The following is an 18934-nucleotide window of genomic DNA, read 5'->3' as shown; positions in this document are numbered from 1 at the left end:
CGCCGCCGCCGCCGCCGCCGCCGCCGCCGCCGCCGCCGACACTACCACCGTCAACGATGCCGCACCCTCTCCTCCGACGCCCGTCGTTTCCACCACCATATCACTGTCACTACTACTACTACCACCACTGCCACCACCGCCACTACCGCCGCCACCGCTGTTCCGCGAACCCTCCGATTCTCTACCCTTCAACCGCTATCCATCGCCACCACCACTGCCATCATCACCAACACTACCATCAGCAGTTCTCATGTAGGTGAAAGCCCCCTTTCCTCCTCACTTCACCCCCGCTTTCCCCCGCGACTACCAACACGGCAGGTAGATACCAACGACGCCTCTGCTACCCAACCCCCTCGCTTCCTTCTTCTGTATCTACCTTCGAACTTCACCATCCCCTATTCGAGAGTACGCTCCCTTCGCTTTTGCATCCTTCGTTCGTGCACAAGTGCACACGCGCGGAGATAGGTAAGTAAATGCACATGAGGAGTAGTTGCATGGGTTATTTCAACTGCCACACGCCGCAATACACAGACGCGTTAAGCGTGCATAATTACTCGTTGGCATTGTTACGGTCGCGACGATACCAACGACATTTTTATGTTAATGAATGATCAACGAGCACTAATTTTTCATTTTGAACATGATTTGTAAATATAAGTTGACATAATGACAGAATGAGATTACATTTGTACGTACTATACTGTCTTTTTCAATTTCTTTTACATTTTATCGATTTTCAAATCAGGACAAATATACAAAAAATTTCAAAATCTTATTAAAAGCATCAAGGAAAATCAAGAAATTTTACTTAAAAATAAGAGAAAATTATGGAATTTTAAGATGAGAAATTTGTGACAATTCTCTGCTTGCATTTCATAGGATTTACAAATACCCAAGATCGATTTTTTTTTTCTAATTATTAAGAAAAAGATGCATCAATTGAAGCGATAAAAATAATAATCAAGCTATGTATATTAAAAAAAAAAACTAAGTTAATAATGTCTGCAGCAAATACACGTACTTATAGACACGTATATCATATAACAGTATCCCTAATAATATACGATGCTCTTATTATATAATACATTTCTGCTATATATTATACCATATACTTACGAAATTTGATATTCGTTTGACTAAAAATTTAGATTTGGCCGTATCTGCGATATATTGAATAAGACATTATATTCTGTGTGAATGACTCCAAATTTGTCGTTACTTACAAATTAAAACAGTTATAATTCTCTCTTTCATCTCGTAATGTAAGCATGCTATTTGCGATAGCTTCGCGTGACAGCAAATGAGATATTAATTTTTCGCATGTCTGGTCACCAAATTATTACGTTAATTATATATACGTTGCAATTGATGAATCTAAATTTGCGTATCAGCGAACGTGCATCGGGAGAAATTTATACGATCCAAATTTGTAACGCTTCATACAGCTAGGCGGAGCACAGAAAATATCAATATACGTACACGCATGAGAGGTGACCGATAAAATTCGCTAAAATTCGGGAACACAGAGTTAGACGAAATGGATAGCGACGTTTCGCATGCTGCGACCTCTTTGTCGAAAGCATTGGCACAATTTGGTTTAATAGATTTTAACCGACGATAGAATTAGACAGTGACAGAAAACCGTTTTTACTGGACAAAACGCAAGTATTGCAATCGCAACAAATTTACGAGAAGATAACTTCGTTTATTTATCCGATCGCGTAGACGAGCATCCTTGAAATTTCGACGAAGCACAACAAACACCCACTGGACAATAGCGATCAAATTTTTTTTTCTCTTCTTCTTTTTTTTAATCGATAGTCGCGTCGCAATTGAAGTACAATCTCGTCGCGATAACGACTTCGGTCGTCAGGGACAATTCGTCAAATTAATCGAAAAGATGTGCGCGTCTGGTCCACCTCGCGCTGTAACTGTATGTATCCGAACAATAATTTAAATCTGGGCATTGTCAAAACGCTTGTATAATAACGACGGGTATAATGAGCGATTCATCAAATTAAGCGAAACGAATGGTATATGCAATTTGCGTTGCTTTACTGCGCTGCTATAGTCATTAATTGGAATTGCAGAAATCTAAGTGCACGTCTGCATCATTGCGATAACAATTTTGTAATACTTATTAATTCACTAATTATCGAAAGAAAAAAAAAACTAAATTCCATTCAGTACGCTTCATTGCGTTTAAACGCATTTGTATGTTAATTCTGATCGTCAATGTTAAATCCGATTATCGAGTAGTGTTTCAATAATGAAAGATGCCGTGGTCAGGATGTATACAGAGATGCAATCGTTAACAAAATTGTTCATAAATATATTAAACGATGCCTACAGATAAAAATTCGTTACAAAATATAAAATACTGTAAAACAAAGATAATACCGTGATTATGTACATATATGATTTCAATCAATAAAAGAATCTTGATTTGCAGAATTGCGTAGCATCGGTCTTTTAATAATAAAATCATATAAAAATGTACAATATGAATTGATTAATACTTTTATCTTGTATTAATTGTGTTCTATGACCTGAGAGAGAAAGAAAGAAAGATAGAGAGACACATTCTAATATTTTAAAAAATTTAATAAAGACACAATAGATCATGAAGAATAGGTTTTAGTGCAAATTGATGGATCGTACGAGCGACGACGCGACGAAGATTCTTATAAAAACGACTTCCAATTATGCGGCCGATCAATCTCGCCTAAATATCGTGGAACAAATTATCGGAAAAAATGGGCACGTTGGGGATGGTTGATGCAACGAAAACTCACGCGAGCGAGAAGCGATCTCGAACGAATGTCGTTCAAATGGACATAGATGGAACGCTGCCATTTTTACGAGCGTTGGAAGCTGCCCCGCGGCCGGGATATATACTTTCTGACATAATCGGCAACTCGAGCAACGTGCACGTCGGCGAGGCACTGCCGACGCGCAGATTCCGTCACTTCAGAGAACATTCGGTGAAGGACTAGGAAAAGGGGACGACGTTGGAATTCCTTTCGGTAATACCCAGACCCGGTGGAACAAAAGGAGCGTACTTCACTTCAACGCGAACGAGAAGGTACCAAGACGGACCAAATCCCTAAGGTCGTTTATTAGCCGAGAGAAACCCGAAGTTGAACGGTGTAGGTGAGACTGAGTCCTCGTGTGGATAGAGGAGGCGCCACCACGAAGGAGGCGTCGCAAGGGTGGCGTCGCAACCGATGTACGTGTGCAAGCGTATCCATGCTCGCTCGGATGGACGACGGTGGTCGCAGAGGGTAGGGGAGAGATACGGATAAATGGACAGGTAGATAAATAGACAGAGAAGAGAGGCGAGACGAAAGAGAAAGACGGAGTATCTAGATATGGATTCTGCGGGCTGCGGATCCGTTCGTCCGGTAACGTGATTTCAGTTCGATATTTGATTTCGAGGCAGAATTAGAGCTCAAAATCCGTATACGAGTTGCTACGATATGATGTCAAACAAAGTTAACACCTCTCAAACATATACGTTGATTAAATAAATTATTAGAGTGCTCGTCAATATCGTAAATCAATTCCAAAATGTCTCACGAGCACTGTTCTTGTAACAGAGTTTTCACAAGCAGATAGTAAATATAACTATACCATCATTAATATCATCCTTATAAACAGTTATAAGGACAAGAAAATAATTATTTGTACAAAAAGCATATACATAATAAAATTTTATCCTACGATATAAAATCTTATTTTTCTTGACTTCTTATTCAACTTGTTGAAAAACTTATGAAACTAATAAAAAGTCTACATATATCATGTATAACTATTCTTTTTATTAATGTCACTACTTCCAAAATATTCTTTTCCCTTTTTTAAAGAAAATTCTTGTCTCTTCTGTTTTCATAATTCTAAAACTTGTGTTCCTTTCCTACATATTTTCCTGACACCTAATATCAACGGAGCAAACTGATTGTGGCAATAAAATCTTTTTTAAGCCACAGTAAAAAGTTGAAATTAAATAAAGAAGATTATAAGTTGAATCGAACACAAATAAAATTCCTACTTACAATATTCGTCATTTTAAAAAAGTCACAGAGAAAATTGTATTACGCCCTGCAGAATTATACTTTTTCGAATTATCTATGTATTGTGCATGACATGTTTTTACTCCTTTTTAAGCGTGTCATCAGGACGTAAGAAGAACAGAATGAATGTAAAATTCGATCGCGCTTAGAATGGCGTCGCGCCACGCCTCGGAGGAGCAAAATCGCCCACTTTCGTGAAATATACGACCAGGCAATATTTTAAAGGCTCCTGACGTAATAATACTATCGTGCCTCGTAGGGCGTTACAGCTGCTATGGCGAACAACCATAAAAATTCAACGAACGAGGATCGTTGCCTGGCGATGAAGAACGTTATACGGCCAAAAGTTAAGCACTGTACCTGCATCTAATCTACCGTTATCTTCTCCGACAGATTCGACTATGGTTTGATAGTTTCGTAAATCGACAAGAGCCGTTTTGCTCCCTAGAGATTCAATAGAATTTACACAGCACGCAATAACATCATGACTAAAATGTTAATTTTAACATTTTTGGATGTGTCTCAGGAAGTCCACTATACGTCTTTAAGTTAAAATTGACATTTTTTACAGTAATTATATGTACCAAATATCTCAATTCTTTTTTTTTCTATTTAATACTTTTAAAATTTTATCAAATAGAATGATATCAAAATATTCAATTTTTTATATTACAATGTTTGTGCATGTTTCATAAACTTTTTATTAAAAATTAAAACTAAAAACAAATTGAAAAATGAAAATATCAATAGCATTTAAAAAAAATAAATTACAAAACAGCCCAAAAATAATCAAAAACATAAATACGGTGCTAGAAAGGAAATATAGATACAGTAGTATAATGCAAATAGATGTTCACTTTTTGTCAATTTAGAATAAATTTAAATAAATTATTTCAATAAGAATTTAGATATGACAATTAATCAAAATAAAATTAATAGCCACAGGTTTCGTACAAAAAGTAAAAATATTCCAATGAATAATAATCTTTTTCAAATTATTTTTACAAAACGACTTAAAAAGTCCGTGAGCCAAAAAAACTCTACGTAAAATAGATTTGACACGATGTACTGTTTTGACATACAATCACCTAACTAGTCTGCAACAGGTTTCATGTCACACACTTTGTGAACACAGTAGATTATATGCTCATATTATTTTATTGATTTTCACGCCGAATTAGACACCAAAAAAATTTCGTTAAATGTGGAATCTAAGGAATGAGATTCAATTGAGTATTCAATTTCACATTAAAGCGTTATTCGACCGTTTTCTTACGTATAAGATACTTTCGTAAACGAGAAAGGAATTTGATAAAAGCGAATTTTCGATAGCGCGTCCAACAGAAACACCGTCACGCATACCAGATGCTTATTTGTCTAGAAGAAAATCGTTAATGTTATTGGAATTTCCATCACACTTTAGGACTGGGTACACTTTAATCGAATGTAAGAGGCTGCCGTAAGATTTTCACAAAACAGAGAAAAAACACAATAAAAAAGACAAAAATACAATAGATTATATGTGTTGCATTTCATTAAAAGCAACATATGAACATTTAAAAATAATAAATTAAAATATTATCAAAAGAAGAACACATATGGTAAGATAAGACCTATTAATGAGTGCATTCCATTTAACGTTCGCAACGTTCGTGAATACCATTTCATTCTTATCATCAAAATGTTAAACAAGAATAAAATGATGCATACGATGCAAAGACTACCAACATAAGTAATTATCCTATTAAGTAAAATACAAAGATAATAATACAAAGTCAATTAATCTAATTGTGTTTCATGTAAAAAATTATTGATATTTGTACGCATATCATGAAATAAATGACCTATTCGAAATATTAACGCGTGAATTATTTCCTAACTTTTATTCACGGTGATTTTTACACATTTTATTTAAATATATATTGAAGAATCGCTGGAACGGTATTAATTGCGATAGACTTATGCGCGCGAGTGCAATGCTGTTAATGCACACGTATTATTGTAATTTTAGCGAATGCGGGATGAGCGCTTCGCATTCCGCTTCATATTTGTGCAAATACTCTCATCGAGGTCTCTGCCCGCGACTCATGTCATGGTGATGTGAGTAATCGAATTTTCCGTGATTTTCATCTGCAGTTCCACTTGACGGATATGCGTATGTCACGATTTATTCTGACGCTGACGCTATTGTTTGCCTCGACTAATAAACTAATCAGAGATACGGTTACGCGCGCACGAATTGTGCCGTTTTTTTACGTACGGATTTGTTCAAATCCATAAAATTGTTCCAAATATACATGTAATGTCACATAATGTATGTTATATCTTACGAAAAAACAATTAAATGCAAAAATATTTTCATAATTAAATTGAATTTCTAAAAGATTGTCTCTATAGATAATTAATAAAAGATATTCATAAATAAAGATATTCATATAATAATAAAGGCACAAGGATACGCCACAATTATCCAATAATTACGCAACCAAAATTAAACATACGTATTGACAGAACATGAAATAAAACGTTATTTTCAAATAAACGTAGCATGTCAATGCTTGCAAATGTTATGCATTTCTGTAAAAGATTATACAAATACGTACACCATCATTATATAATAATATAAATGTCTCTCAAAAGACTATAAGGTATAACTTCGAGATAACATTTGTTTCTGTACATAAATCTCTTACAGATTAGAAGATAAAAATAAGCAAGAAAGGGATAAAAGTCTAAAGGAAAAATTTCCGAATTGAGTCCACAGTTCGTTGTATTTCTTCACCGGTACCTTCGTAGATTCAACCTCATATTTGGCTGGCGACATAAATGCGTTGTGAATAATACATGGCGCATGATACGATACGTGTGTGCATTCGTGACTCGAATACTAAAACAGGCAGTCTTACATACATTGGACGGTGACCACAAAAAAAGTACTGTCTTCTATTCTGACAGCTCTGAAGCTTGTCCTTTCTCCAAACAAGAAATAGACTTAAACCATATCTACATCAAGTGGCTCACAAACCATGAAAAGTATTCGTCTTCTAAAGCTGACTCGTAAATTAATAAGAAAAATGAAATTCACTATAAATATTTCCCAGCAGAACATAAAATATTTCAAGCCAACTAATTAAATCATATAAATAGAATCAAAAATGCTTCAATATATAAATAATTATATAAGAATATGTTTTAAGACGCAGATTAAATCATCTTTCTTTCAAAAAAATTATTTAAATAATGTAACAAGATATTCACCCACAATCAAGACAAAATTAAGCTTTAAAATACATGTACATTCACGATAGAATTACACGAGATAATTAATATAAATATAATTATAACAGAATTAATCATTATATGTACATATATGTATATATATATATGTGCTAATCATAATAGAAATGTCATCATGATAGAAATTATAATTGTATGTGGATGTTAATATAAATGCGATAGAAATGTAAAAAATCTAAAACTCAATTACGCAAAATATCGATATAATAAAATTAATAAATTGGTTAAGTTTGTTTATATATACATATATGCTACACTTTTATGCAATATGATTAAAAAATCGACAGATTAAAAAATTAAATTATTACAAGATACTGCGAAAAAAAGGGCGCAAAATATTATTAAAAAGTAACGTAAAAGAAGAATTTTGCTAATATGAGTCTATCGAAAAGGTGACTAGTGAGAAGTGCTTTATAAATTCATGGTTAACGAAGACTTCATTATTATTTTTTTGTTGCTCTTATACGTCACTTGTATAAAAAAAAAGCTTAAGAAACACCTTATTAGACGTTACAAGTTATGGTACACGGGAAAATCTTTTATCTGACAACAAAGAATGATACAGACCAAATCGATTTGTATCATGAGAATAAATGGCTATCGACAAGGATAAAGTAAAAGCTGATTGAAGATAATACGGATCAGAATTGAAACAATCGCTGCTTTCAGCGTTTTCCAAGACCTACCTATCTCTTTTCTTTTCTGTACGATAAAATATTAAAAATTTCACCGAAAGAGATGCGATTTATAGCTGCAACGTTCCTTCGCAAATCCCACTGAAAACGAGCAGTCGCTATCAGAATGATTTCAACAATAAGAATGAATGCCAATTCTGAAATAACAGATAAGATCTCGTAAACATCAAAAGAGAAGAATCAAGAGTGAGAAAAAAATAGTAAACAAAATATATTGATACGGTCTAAAATCACTAGAAGCATACATCCATTTCCATAACTTGCGAATCGAAAAATTTATGATATGAAAGATAAATAAAAAATAATACAAAAATCACAATACATCTTTATGGAAGCACATTACCGAGTTTCATTGTATTAATAGAGTTCATTTCTGTCTTGAAAATAAGTCGCGGTAATGGTACAGTGAGTTTTAAGAATTTTAACTGCATTTGGATCTCGTACAAAAGAGGAGAGGTGAATTTGGCGCAGACTCACGCAACGCAAACACGACCTGAAAGTTTTAAGAGTGAACGACAATTCCTGGCACTTCTACCGACGCTGAAAATCCTTGCTTTCTTGAAATGCATTTTTCAGCGATTTCACAATGAGCTTACTAGTTTTTCTTTTTACGTTTTCGCTTCTCCTTTATTCGTTTCAGGAAGACGCCAGACTTATTGCAACGCGCAAATGTAAAATTCCGTGAGATGTTTCCTCGGCCGGTATAAATCGAGATTCTTGCAACGAAATAAATGTCGGAACGCAACATGACATTGAAAGCCCATCGAATCGGCTAAAAATAACGGAAAGCGAGTGCGCATGATTGCGGGTTATTTCCATGGCGAATATGCGCGAGGATATGCAAACGTCAGATGCAGCGCCGATTTATGGTTTATGCATCGACAAAACGAATACGCGGAAATCTCGCAGCCGAAAATGAAAATGGTCGCACGATGCGGTTGTAAAATTGCCGCGGATACCTCGACGACGTGTTGAGAATGCAGCTGGTTCGTTGCAATCGTTTCTATAATGAAAAACCGCGAAGAACCACGTAAAATATAAAACCACAAAACTGTCTGTTCTATTTAATAAAAACTATATCAATTAGTGTTGAATAATCTTAAAGTTATCTTGATTGTTTAATTAAAATACTTTATTTTAAAAGAAATCCTGTTGTATTAAATAATTAACTAAATTCTCATTAATCAACTGTCTCAGCTATCAAGCTTAAAAATATAAAACCTATTCTAGCTCGTAAATAAAAGTAAATGAAAAATGAGTAATAACATCATTGCTATCGGTATCAAATTACAAATCGTTTGAAATCCGTAAAGAAAAGAACAAATTTGTCAGCCTTATTTCTCCGTTCTTTAACGCGTGTAATGGAGGTGGCATAATGTCTCTATCAACGGTTTTCCATTACGCTTTCCGGAACATCTTCTCTTTTTGTCGGAAGATACCATTCCATTTCAAACTCAATGATTACTGTATACGTAATAAATTGTAATGTAAAAAGACAGCCCTATTTTTAAAAAGAGAGAAATAAATGTTTACCTCAGAAATTCTTTTTCTTCTTCAAGAAGAAAAACGCATTTATTCCATCAACTCCCAGATAAATTACGAACCTCGAATATAACCAAAAATAAATAATATTACATTCACTAATATATAATATTTCTCTGACTTTCAATCATATCGAGCATCTCTGCAAATAACTAATTATTAAAAAGAAATGAAATTTCTGAAACTTAACAAAACATCAAAGACTACAATGTTAGATAAAGTTTCTGTTACCAGCAGTTTTTAATTAGTTAAATGTCATTTCCAACATTATTTCATGATGCAAAAATGTAGCAATTATATTATATATTGCATCAAATGATATAAAAATTATAAAACAAGAAATATCAAAATGTTATTTATCCAAAATCGATTTTCTGTATATAACGAGAAATTATATTTAAATAATTATAATTAAATTTTATACATTAATTTTACAAAAAATTAAAAATATTTATGATTTTATATTATATATATTTATCGTTTTATATATCACAGCATATTATTTTAAAAACAAGCAAGATTACAATTTATTTGAAAACGCTAAAAATTGTCGATGTGTCACGAAGGTAAGGTATAAGTACAGATGTCCACGTAAACCTCGCACTAATTGACATAATCAAACAATTACACAATTAAGCGGCTAAGATGTAGGTAATCTGACATTCAGCTCGCAACTACATTTACACTAAATACGTAATTTGGGCGATATGCAATTCCCTTAAATCGCCATAGATTCAGAGTAATTGCAAAGCGTTGCGGCATCGCCCCGACGACAACGGCAATACACGACGCAGCACGACGTGCGATGCACAAGCGGCTATAACTTTTGTCCCTGTGGTTTTACCGCGGGAAAGTCGGTTGCAAGATTTTCTGGAAGGCGCTATTGCAGAAAGGATGTGAAGCGCGACGGAAAAAGACAAACCAGGAATGCCTCGCAGTCGCGCGGACCGCAAAAGTGAACTCCAGGATTCTGGAACTTATTATTAGAACGCGTCTCGACATAAAGAGAAACAACATAAGCAACAATTTGATGTTAATATATGTATATCTCGATGGTTGTTTTTCTATACGTATTTACAGAGTGTCCTGGAGCATTCACTGTTAATTTTAACCGGGAAATATTTGCGAGTCAATTATTTTAATTCATGTGGCATATTCTCCTTAATTTTTATTTAAATATAAAAAAAAGATTTGTGTAAACGCGCGACTCTTTTTGATAGAATTCATTGCAATAATAATCCATATAGTAATCCAAATAATAACACTTACGTTAAAAAATAATTGTACAATTATTTTACCAAAATTTTTTTTACAATATTTTTTAATGCTATTTATTTCATTATAAATTATTTTGTATTACGCAAATATTCTTCAAGTACACGTATTGAAAAAAAAAATCAAGAACAAGTAATTTAGTAGAATTTTAGTGTGATATTTAACAATATATACATAATATTGATAATTAATTGAACTTGAAACAAATATTATATTAAAGTATAATAAAAAAATGTCTTGACTATGAATAAATATATTATTAAAAATAAAATATTAATTTTAACTTCAAAACGTACACTAGACTTTCTAAGCAAGCAAAAATGTTAAAATTAACATTAATTTTAAGTTAAAATTTAATTAACTTTATTGTTATTATAACAGTGTAATAAATATGTAAAAAAATATATAAATATAAAAAAAATAAAATTTAAAAAAATATAAATATGTTTTAAAATTTAAAAACTTCTTTAATAATTTAGAAAATATTGTAGTTTTGATATTTTCATTAAATTGACTCTTCTCTTAAATTATTTAAATAATATATAGATAAAAGGACGCGTCAAATACGTAGGACATCCTGTATACTACACTAGAGCTTTCTGATACGACCATTTTCTCTCAACACACTCTACTAGTCAAAATACGGCAAACGTGCTCGCTCTTTGAAGCAACGATAAGAACATAGAGTGTAAGAGAATGTAACATGCGCCAAGACAGAAATTACGTTGCTGCTCTCGTGAAACTAAAGATGTTGCTGTTCTACATGAAAATTATCGTTAAGATTATCTCACAAAGTATATGTTTGTTCTTCAGTACATGTTTTAAATTGTCTCTGGCATATTCTACATAATATAATTCCTTAATTTACGCGGTATCATTTTTATACAAAAATTACGCGCAAATATAAAAAAAATCATCATTATATATTACGAATATTAATAAAGTTTTTAAATTGGCTACTTTTTATAATTTATGACCAATTTACATAGCTATCCACAAAATCTCTGTAAATAAAAAAATAAATACATTATATTTGTCAAATGTACAAGATAATTAATTCATTAAATCTGCGAATGTAAAATATTAAAATTAAGTATTCAAAGGCTAATTAAATTTTGTTATTCTACATTTACTCCATCATGTTAATAAAAACTTCTTTTAAAGGAAAGGCAAACGCGAGGGAACGCATATTTATCCTTCTGTTGAGCCCTTCGTGCTTCACAAACGCGTTAAAATTGAATAACCGCTGGCCCGAAACAAGTAGATTGCTCTGAAGGGATACGCTCATCGATTTTGTTATGAAATGATTTTCGCTAAATATCAAGTTCTTTACTTACAACAGGTTATTCTATTCTGAAAATGTCTTCCAAAAAATTAATTTTAATAAATTATTTTTAATAATTAAAAAATATTAATAAGGAACGCAAAAGTCATCAAGCATATGTATTGTAAATATTAAAACCAATTTTTTCGGTAAGGATACGAATTGTTAGAATACAGATGAAAATCACGTCGGAAATATTTATACGACAAACGTGCCAGTAACATCGAATATTTATAGTGTAATCCGAAAACCTGAATTTATTAGTTTAACAATCGTCTATCATACAATCGCACATGCTGTATTTTTGGAAGTATATTTTCGCGGTAAAAGTAGCAAGCGAAAATCCATTCGCGAAATAACAGTTTTATTTCGTGTTACATGAGCTGGATGAAGCACGACGACGGAATGTGAAAGTAAATACGAAATAGCAAATGTTAGAAGCACTTTCGCGTCATGTTACTATCAAAAATCTCTGGAAAAAGAACTCTAGAAAAGAACTTCGGAGAAGAAGAACAAAATATAGTAGAAAAAATATTGTGGGAAAATTGTATTTTTTATATTGTTGTTTTCATCACGCATATCGAGCATACGACCAGATCGAAAAGGACACAATGTGTCAGAATTACGTCACACAATAAGAGGCTAAGACCTATTATGCTTTGTCCCTTCAACTTGCAGACATTAAATCATAATAGGTATTGCACCGCATGCATGTGGACATTGTCCGCTTTGAAGTGCCTCTTGCATACGTTCCTGACATACGGATCAACTAGGACTATCTCACGCACTACCATAATGCTATGGTCGATGCGTACGCATCTATAACCCAAATACTGTAATGTCGATCTACACGCAGAAATGGACACGATATCCAAACCGCGTCTCTAAAGCATAATACGTCCAACAGTTTCTATAGTGAAATAATGGGACATCTCATGAAACATTTAAGATCTAAAATTATTAATATTATTATTAAGTACATTATCTTATACGTAAATTAAAGAAGTTTCATAGCATATATATCTCTTTAGAAAAAACACATACAGATCAACATGGAAACGAGATATGTAAATATTTAAATGTATGCATGAACCTGTTGCATTAAATCTTTGAGAGAAGACTTCGTCAGCTGCTTGAACAGTGTTAAATATTTGATAAAATAAGACATAAGCTTGTTTTCTTCTAACAAAAATCCTAATTATGTATCTCCTCCAATTTTAATAAGCTTTAAATATGTTAAAATACAGATAAAAATAAGACACATATTTTTATTGGAAAAAATCAATGTCTTCCTTTTTGAATGAATGTAGTCTAAACCATCAAAGATATAAAGAGAAAATATTTTAAAAGTTAAATGTTTTCAAGAGTACTTTATGATAATAAACTTTTATTTTTAAATAAAAATTTATTATTATTATAAAATATACTCTTAAAACTATTCAACTTTTAATTAGAACACATTTTATCTTCAACAGATTAAACAATATTCACTCAGAAAGAAAAAACTCAATTTCTTTTTAAAAAGAGTTAATTAAACATTCATAAAAAATATGTCTCTTATTTTTATCTATATTTTAACATATCCAAAACGTATTAAAATCAAAACACTTGATTATATTTCCTCGTAAGTTCACAATTGCATTATGCAAAATTATGAATCATGCTTTATAAATTAGATAAAACAAGATAATACAAGACAATGGATCCCGTTTTCAAATATAGCCGAACTAACAAAGTGATTATAATACACACAATAGCGCGAATTTTAGTTGGGAAGTATTCCAATTTCATGAGGACAAGAAATTTCTCAATGTCGTGGATAGAATGCAATAACGATCGTAGCATCGGACTAATTAATTGATTTTAATTTCAAACAACACTGATAAAGCGAGGCTACGCGTGGAGGCAAGCGAGGAGACATCTCTTCCCGTAAAGCTAGCGAGTTTTAGCTGCAGAAATAAAAACAGGCTGCAAGCTTATCTCAGGACATTTTCCTCCATTTCGTTCACTCTACTCGTTCGTCAGAGAAGTCATAGGAACGCCGGTAGTGAATACGAAATTCAATGGGAAAGAATCGATGTGACAACTATGCGTGCTAGTAGGATCTACCCCAGGTAGCTTTCAAAGAATGAAGTAACGTGTGGGAGGCAGACAGCTGGTATGGAAAGGAGTGAAAGAAAATCGATAAGTCGGTCGCTCGTAGAAAATATCTGCTCAAGTACTCGTATAGCTATCGAAATCTATCCTTTAAAATCTCCTCGAACGAAAATTACGATCCCGTAACGTGTGTCTTTAAATAAATTTACCTGACCTAGTGACAAAAATTCAAGACTAATAGAATATTTAATACTATGCTAAACGTCGCAAGCCAATATTAGTATCACATCGAGAACCAGTGAATACGAACGTACGAAGATAAATCAATTTCTGAAGCTTTCAGCCGGCGCAAACATAAATTGCTGAGCTTATTTGGCAAATTGTAAGAGCCACGCGCTACACCGACCCACAGGTAACCGGTAGCGATATTCTGGACCCGGCAGCAGTTAAACTCATTATGTGGGCGAGATGTATTATGTCTGCACGATATTCTAGATTTACGACCTAAGCACTGAATGAAATATGCAAACGTATGCGTCGGAGATTACACTGAGCTATTGCAGGTTTAGGAGATCAAGCAATTTGTAAATAGTTATCATAGCTTAAATTAGATAATAAATTAAAATTTATTGCAAAGTAAATATTAACGTGTCGCATACCATATATACATATATAAATAAATACAAAAAAAGTTTAAAATCTCAATTAAATCATTTGCCAAGTGAATGTAAATATCTCATAAAATACAGGTTTTAAAAATTCAGTAAAAACAAGACTTACGATACGACCGTAATGCATCGCACATGCATTCTGAGATGCATAAATCTACACTGATTAGAAAGGACTAAAACGCTGCTATTTCGAACTGAGAGAATACCGACAACTTTGCCAGGCAATTCCAAGACGGTGTAAGTTAACGCCACTTAAAGCAGCTCTATCAGCATATAGCTAGGGGATGAGCACGGTAATCTATGCGAGCGAAATGTGCGGATGGTAGCGTGTTCCGTATGTTTCGTGCTCGTAATTAAAGCCCGGCAGGCAACGGCAACACTCTACGGTACAGACATCTGATAACTAGCCTACTATAAAAAATATTCCCGACTATCCACGAAAGCACGATTAAACCATTCGATACACCAACTATTTTTGCGACCACCCGTTTTCTCCCGTCTTGTATAGAAAGTTACGTACATAATACAACAGAACACATACAAGACGTATAAGTATGAAAAATAAAATCTGCTTCTAACAATTCTTAACAATGGTTTATTCAGTTACCCTTCCTACTGTTTTTAATTATTTGCTTATCTTATTTAAAATACAGACAGTTTAAATAGATACAGATAAATAATATGTGTCTAAATAATTAAGTAAGATAACTATAAAACAACAATCAAATTCCAGACTAAGGCGACCGATTGCTTTTTTGCAGCATATTACAACAAGACTTATAACAATTCAATTTATTATTGGTGAAAAGTTCAACACGTAATAAGCATTCAAAATCTCAAGCTACAATTTCCAATGTTCATTTGCGTACAAAACAGTGGCAAATAAAAACTATAATAAAAAAAATAGGTTAAGTGATACGCATTCGACAATTCTCCCCTACTCTATAGAAAAGATCAATCTCGCGTGTTAGGCCATTTTAAGTCTAAAAAGTAAACATGCTACCACGGTAATCTATGGTCAAAAGAAAAAACTTATTCTGCAAGTCGCAAGCAGAGCCGACCACTAATGAATGATTAGCGTGATAAGCCTTGTCTTAATCCTAAAAAGCTCAACTAAAATCGATTGATATATTTACGTAAAAGTTCAAAGCATTATTTCCTTCTTCATTAATAATACCTAATTTTTGTATTCGACTTGTTCTATTTTTCATAGAATTAAAATTTTTAATATATAAATTAAATAGTATTTAAATAACAATAAAAATATAAGAATAACTCTTATAAGAGTTATTAACTCTTTATAGCAAGGTTGAAGTCAGAGAAGTGACTTATAGCTTCGTCAGTAAAAGAATGTGCAATTTTACTATAATTATTTAAAATTAGTTAACAAAACTTTGTTGTATTTTTTCATCTGTAAATAAACAAAAAAATTTCTCCTATTATTTTACTTTCTTTACCCACCCTATGCATTAGTGAAAAAGATCAGATCTAGTTCCGATCTCACTTTTCTGAACACCGCAAATGTTAGAACGAACGATATCCAATAAAAGAAAAATATTTCATTTAAAATAATTAACGGCATCTCAAGTAATATTCTTTCTCGGTTTCAATTATATCCATTCAATTATATTTATTTGTAGAATTTGAGAATTTGTAGTAGCGCGACAGAACTTTTAAATTAATTAATTTGAATTGTTCAAAAATGTATACAAATTATTAAATAACTATTATACATTAATTAATTTTGACTGTTAAAAAACGTATGAGAATTATTAATATAATTTTAATAATTTTTTTTATACAGTTAAATCATGTCACATATTTCATGACAAAACATATGCATATTCATTATATCATTACAGCTTCGTACTAGCAATAAAATTTTGCGTATCAAAAGGTTAATGTATAATTAAATAACTTCACAAATTATGAAAAGTTTGCAGTTCAAATCGTGTGTTAATATCTCTGTGAATTGTGCTAACGTTTGGTTTGATGATAAATCAATGTACGACAATTAATTTCAAAACGATTTGCAGACTAAATTCATACATCGATCGACAGATATTGCAATTTATTTCAGTCTTCGGACGAGCAATCAAAGCCGATAATTAAACTTCTAAACTTCGTCCGATCGCGTAAAGTGTCACACAGGCAGGATTGCTTCTCCAATATCAATTATGATGGCAGAAACTCATTAAATCCATTAGAACACAATGCACTTATCGAATGCGCTTCCAGTAAAAAAATTTTTTTAACCTTTATCTAAAATTCGATTAATGGCGAATTAAAATATCTCTTCAAAAATTAAAAATAAGTCTCTCATGCTCTTACAACTCTCATAACTTATACATATTAATAGCGCACAAAATATCTGATAAAAAAATATTTAAAAAATGATATTAAATATATTTGTAGACTCATACAGTCATTCATTTTAAAAATCCACTCTATAAAATCTCTTTAAATGAAAGTTATAATCGCATTTACCAATTTTAATAAATAATATGTGTGCGCGAAAAATACATATTAAAATGCAAAACACTATAAGAACAACCCGCGTTGTATTCTTTCGCGCGTGCGTACAACAAAAGTTTTATTAATAATAAGCTAAAAAATAATTTTAAATTTGTTTCTAAGAAAGTAGCTTATTAAATCGACAGTTTCGCTTGCCAATTTATATTTCAATAATCATAGTATGAGATATTATTCTACAGTAATATGTGAAAAGTTATGTAGAAAGATAAGTCTCTGCAGTGAAGTTAGCACCTCAGCTTATTGATAAAGGTTTATCAATACTGTAGTATAATAATATTATTCTACAGTAATATGTGAAAAGTTATGTAGAAAGATAAGTCTCTGCAGTGAAGTTAGCACCTCAGCTTATTGATAAAGGTTTATCAATACTGTAGTATAATACGATAAGATTATATGAGATTGCCGCTATGTTCATCACTAAATACACACAGATTTACGCGTGTTTATGCAATTGTTATGCGATCCTAAAAAGTATACAATTATAAAATACTTACCTTTGCCATGCAACTGCTGTCGATTCGTGTCGGCGCGCAAGTTCTCGGCCGTGTGAACCAGCTCATCCAATTGTGGTTTCTTTTGCTCCAGCTCCCGTAAGACGTTCTGAAATATAAATCAAAATGGCATGAGCGTTATTACAAAGTTCTAGTTCGGTTAATAACCGCCATGGTAAGATACAGTAACTAATACGAAACCGTGGCACTTGCATCAGGCAAGTGCTCGCTGCATGCAACGGTGACGCAGCGCATAGCCCATAATCGATAGCAGCGTCGAAACTACTACAAATTACAATCTAATGCCTGGAAGTCCAGATCGCTTGGGCACACGCACGTTCTTCATCCAAAAGTTTAACATATATACGTGTTGGTTGAAAGCACGCGCAAGCTTTTAAGAGACACAAGGCGTTTAAATGCCCTTCACTCAGTCTTCGTAGTTGCTGCAAATCGAGTCAATTTCCTACTTCGATACGTTGATTACCGACATAAAGTGTAATCAATTTACCGTACATTGCACCATGCAATGCGCGTGCACCAGTATAATGCAATTTCTACGTGATAAACGCAGCACAAAAATTTTAGAAATGTTTGCACGCAAAGAACGATTTTGCTGAAATATCTAAAAATTTAGTTAGATATGAATATAAAAATAATTTTGCTAGGTCATTAAAATAATTATGTAAAAATCTGAAATATAATGAGCAGCACTGTAAAAAATGTGATATTCCGACAATCAAAGCATTCCATATAATTATTTTGATAGTACAATAAAATTATTTTCAGATCAGTATTTAGCTAAATTTTTAGCAAAACCATCCTTTCCGCATGTCCGTAAAACTATTAACTAATGAATGCTAAAGCTTTAATACACAATAGAAAGTTAGATTTATAAATTCTTATGTTTAAAAAAATTTTTTCTTATATGTTATGT

The 18934-nt window shown here is 32.5% G+C and overlaps 1 protein-coding gene across 1 annotated transcript in view; it reads right to left on the bottom strand.

The window, feature by feature from the left end:
- LOC108775093 (dystrophin, isoforms A/C/F/G/H) overlaps nucleotides 1–18934 on the bottom strand; it is a 447682-nt gene that overhangs the window by 297751 nt on the left and 130997 nt on the right. Inside the window, exon 37 of the mRNA XM_018541369.1 lies at nucleotides 18004–18109. Coding sequence (XP_018396871.1) covers nucleotides 18004–18109 — 106 coding nt within the window. The remainder of the gene's footprint in view (nucleotides 1–18003; nucleotides 18110–18934) is intronic.

The sequence above is a fragment of the Cyphomyrmex costatus genome, unplaced genomic scaffold (assembly GCF_001594065.2).
Source record: "Cyphomyrmex costatus isolate MS0001 unplaced genomic scaffold, Ccosl1.0 scaffold281, whole genome shotgun sequence".
Taxonomy (NCBI): Eukaryota; Metazoa; Arthropoda; class Insecta; order Hymenoptera; family Formicidae; genus Cyphomyrmex; species Cyphomyrmex costatus.
The sequence above is the reverse complement of the archived record's forward strand: the minus strand, read 5'-3'. Positions and strand labels throughout refer to the sequence as shown.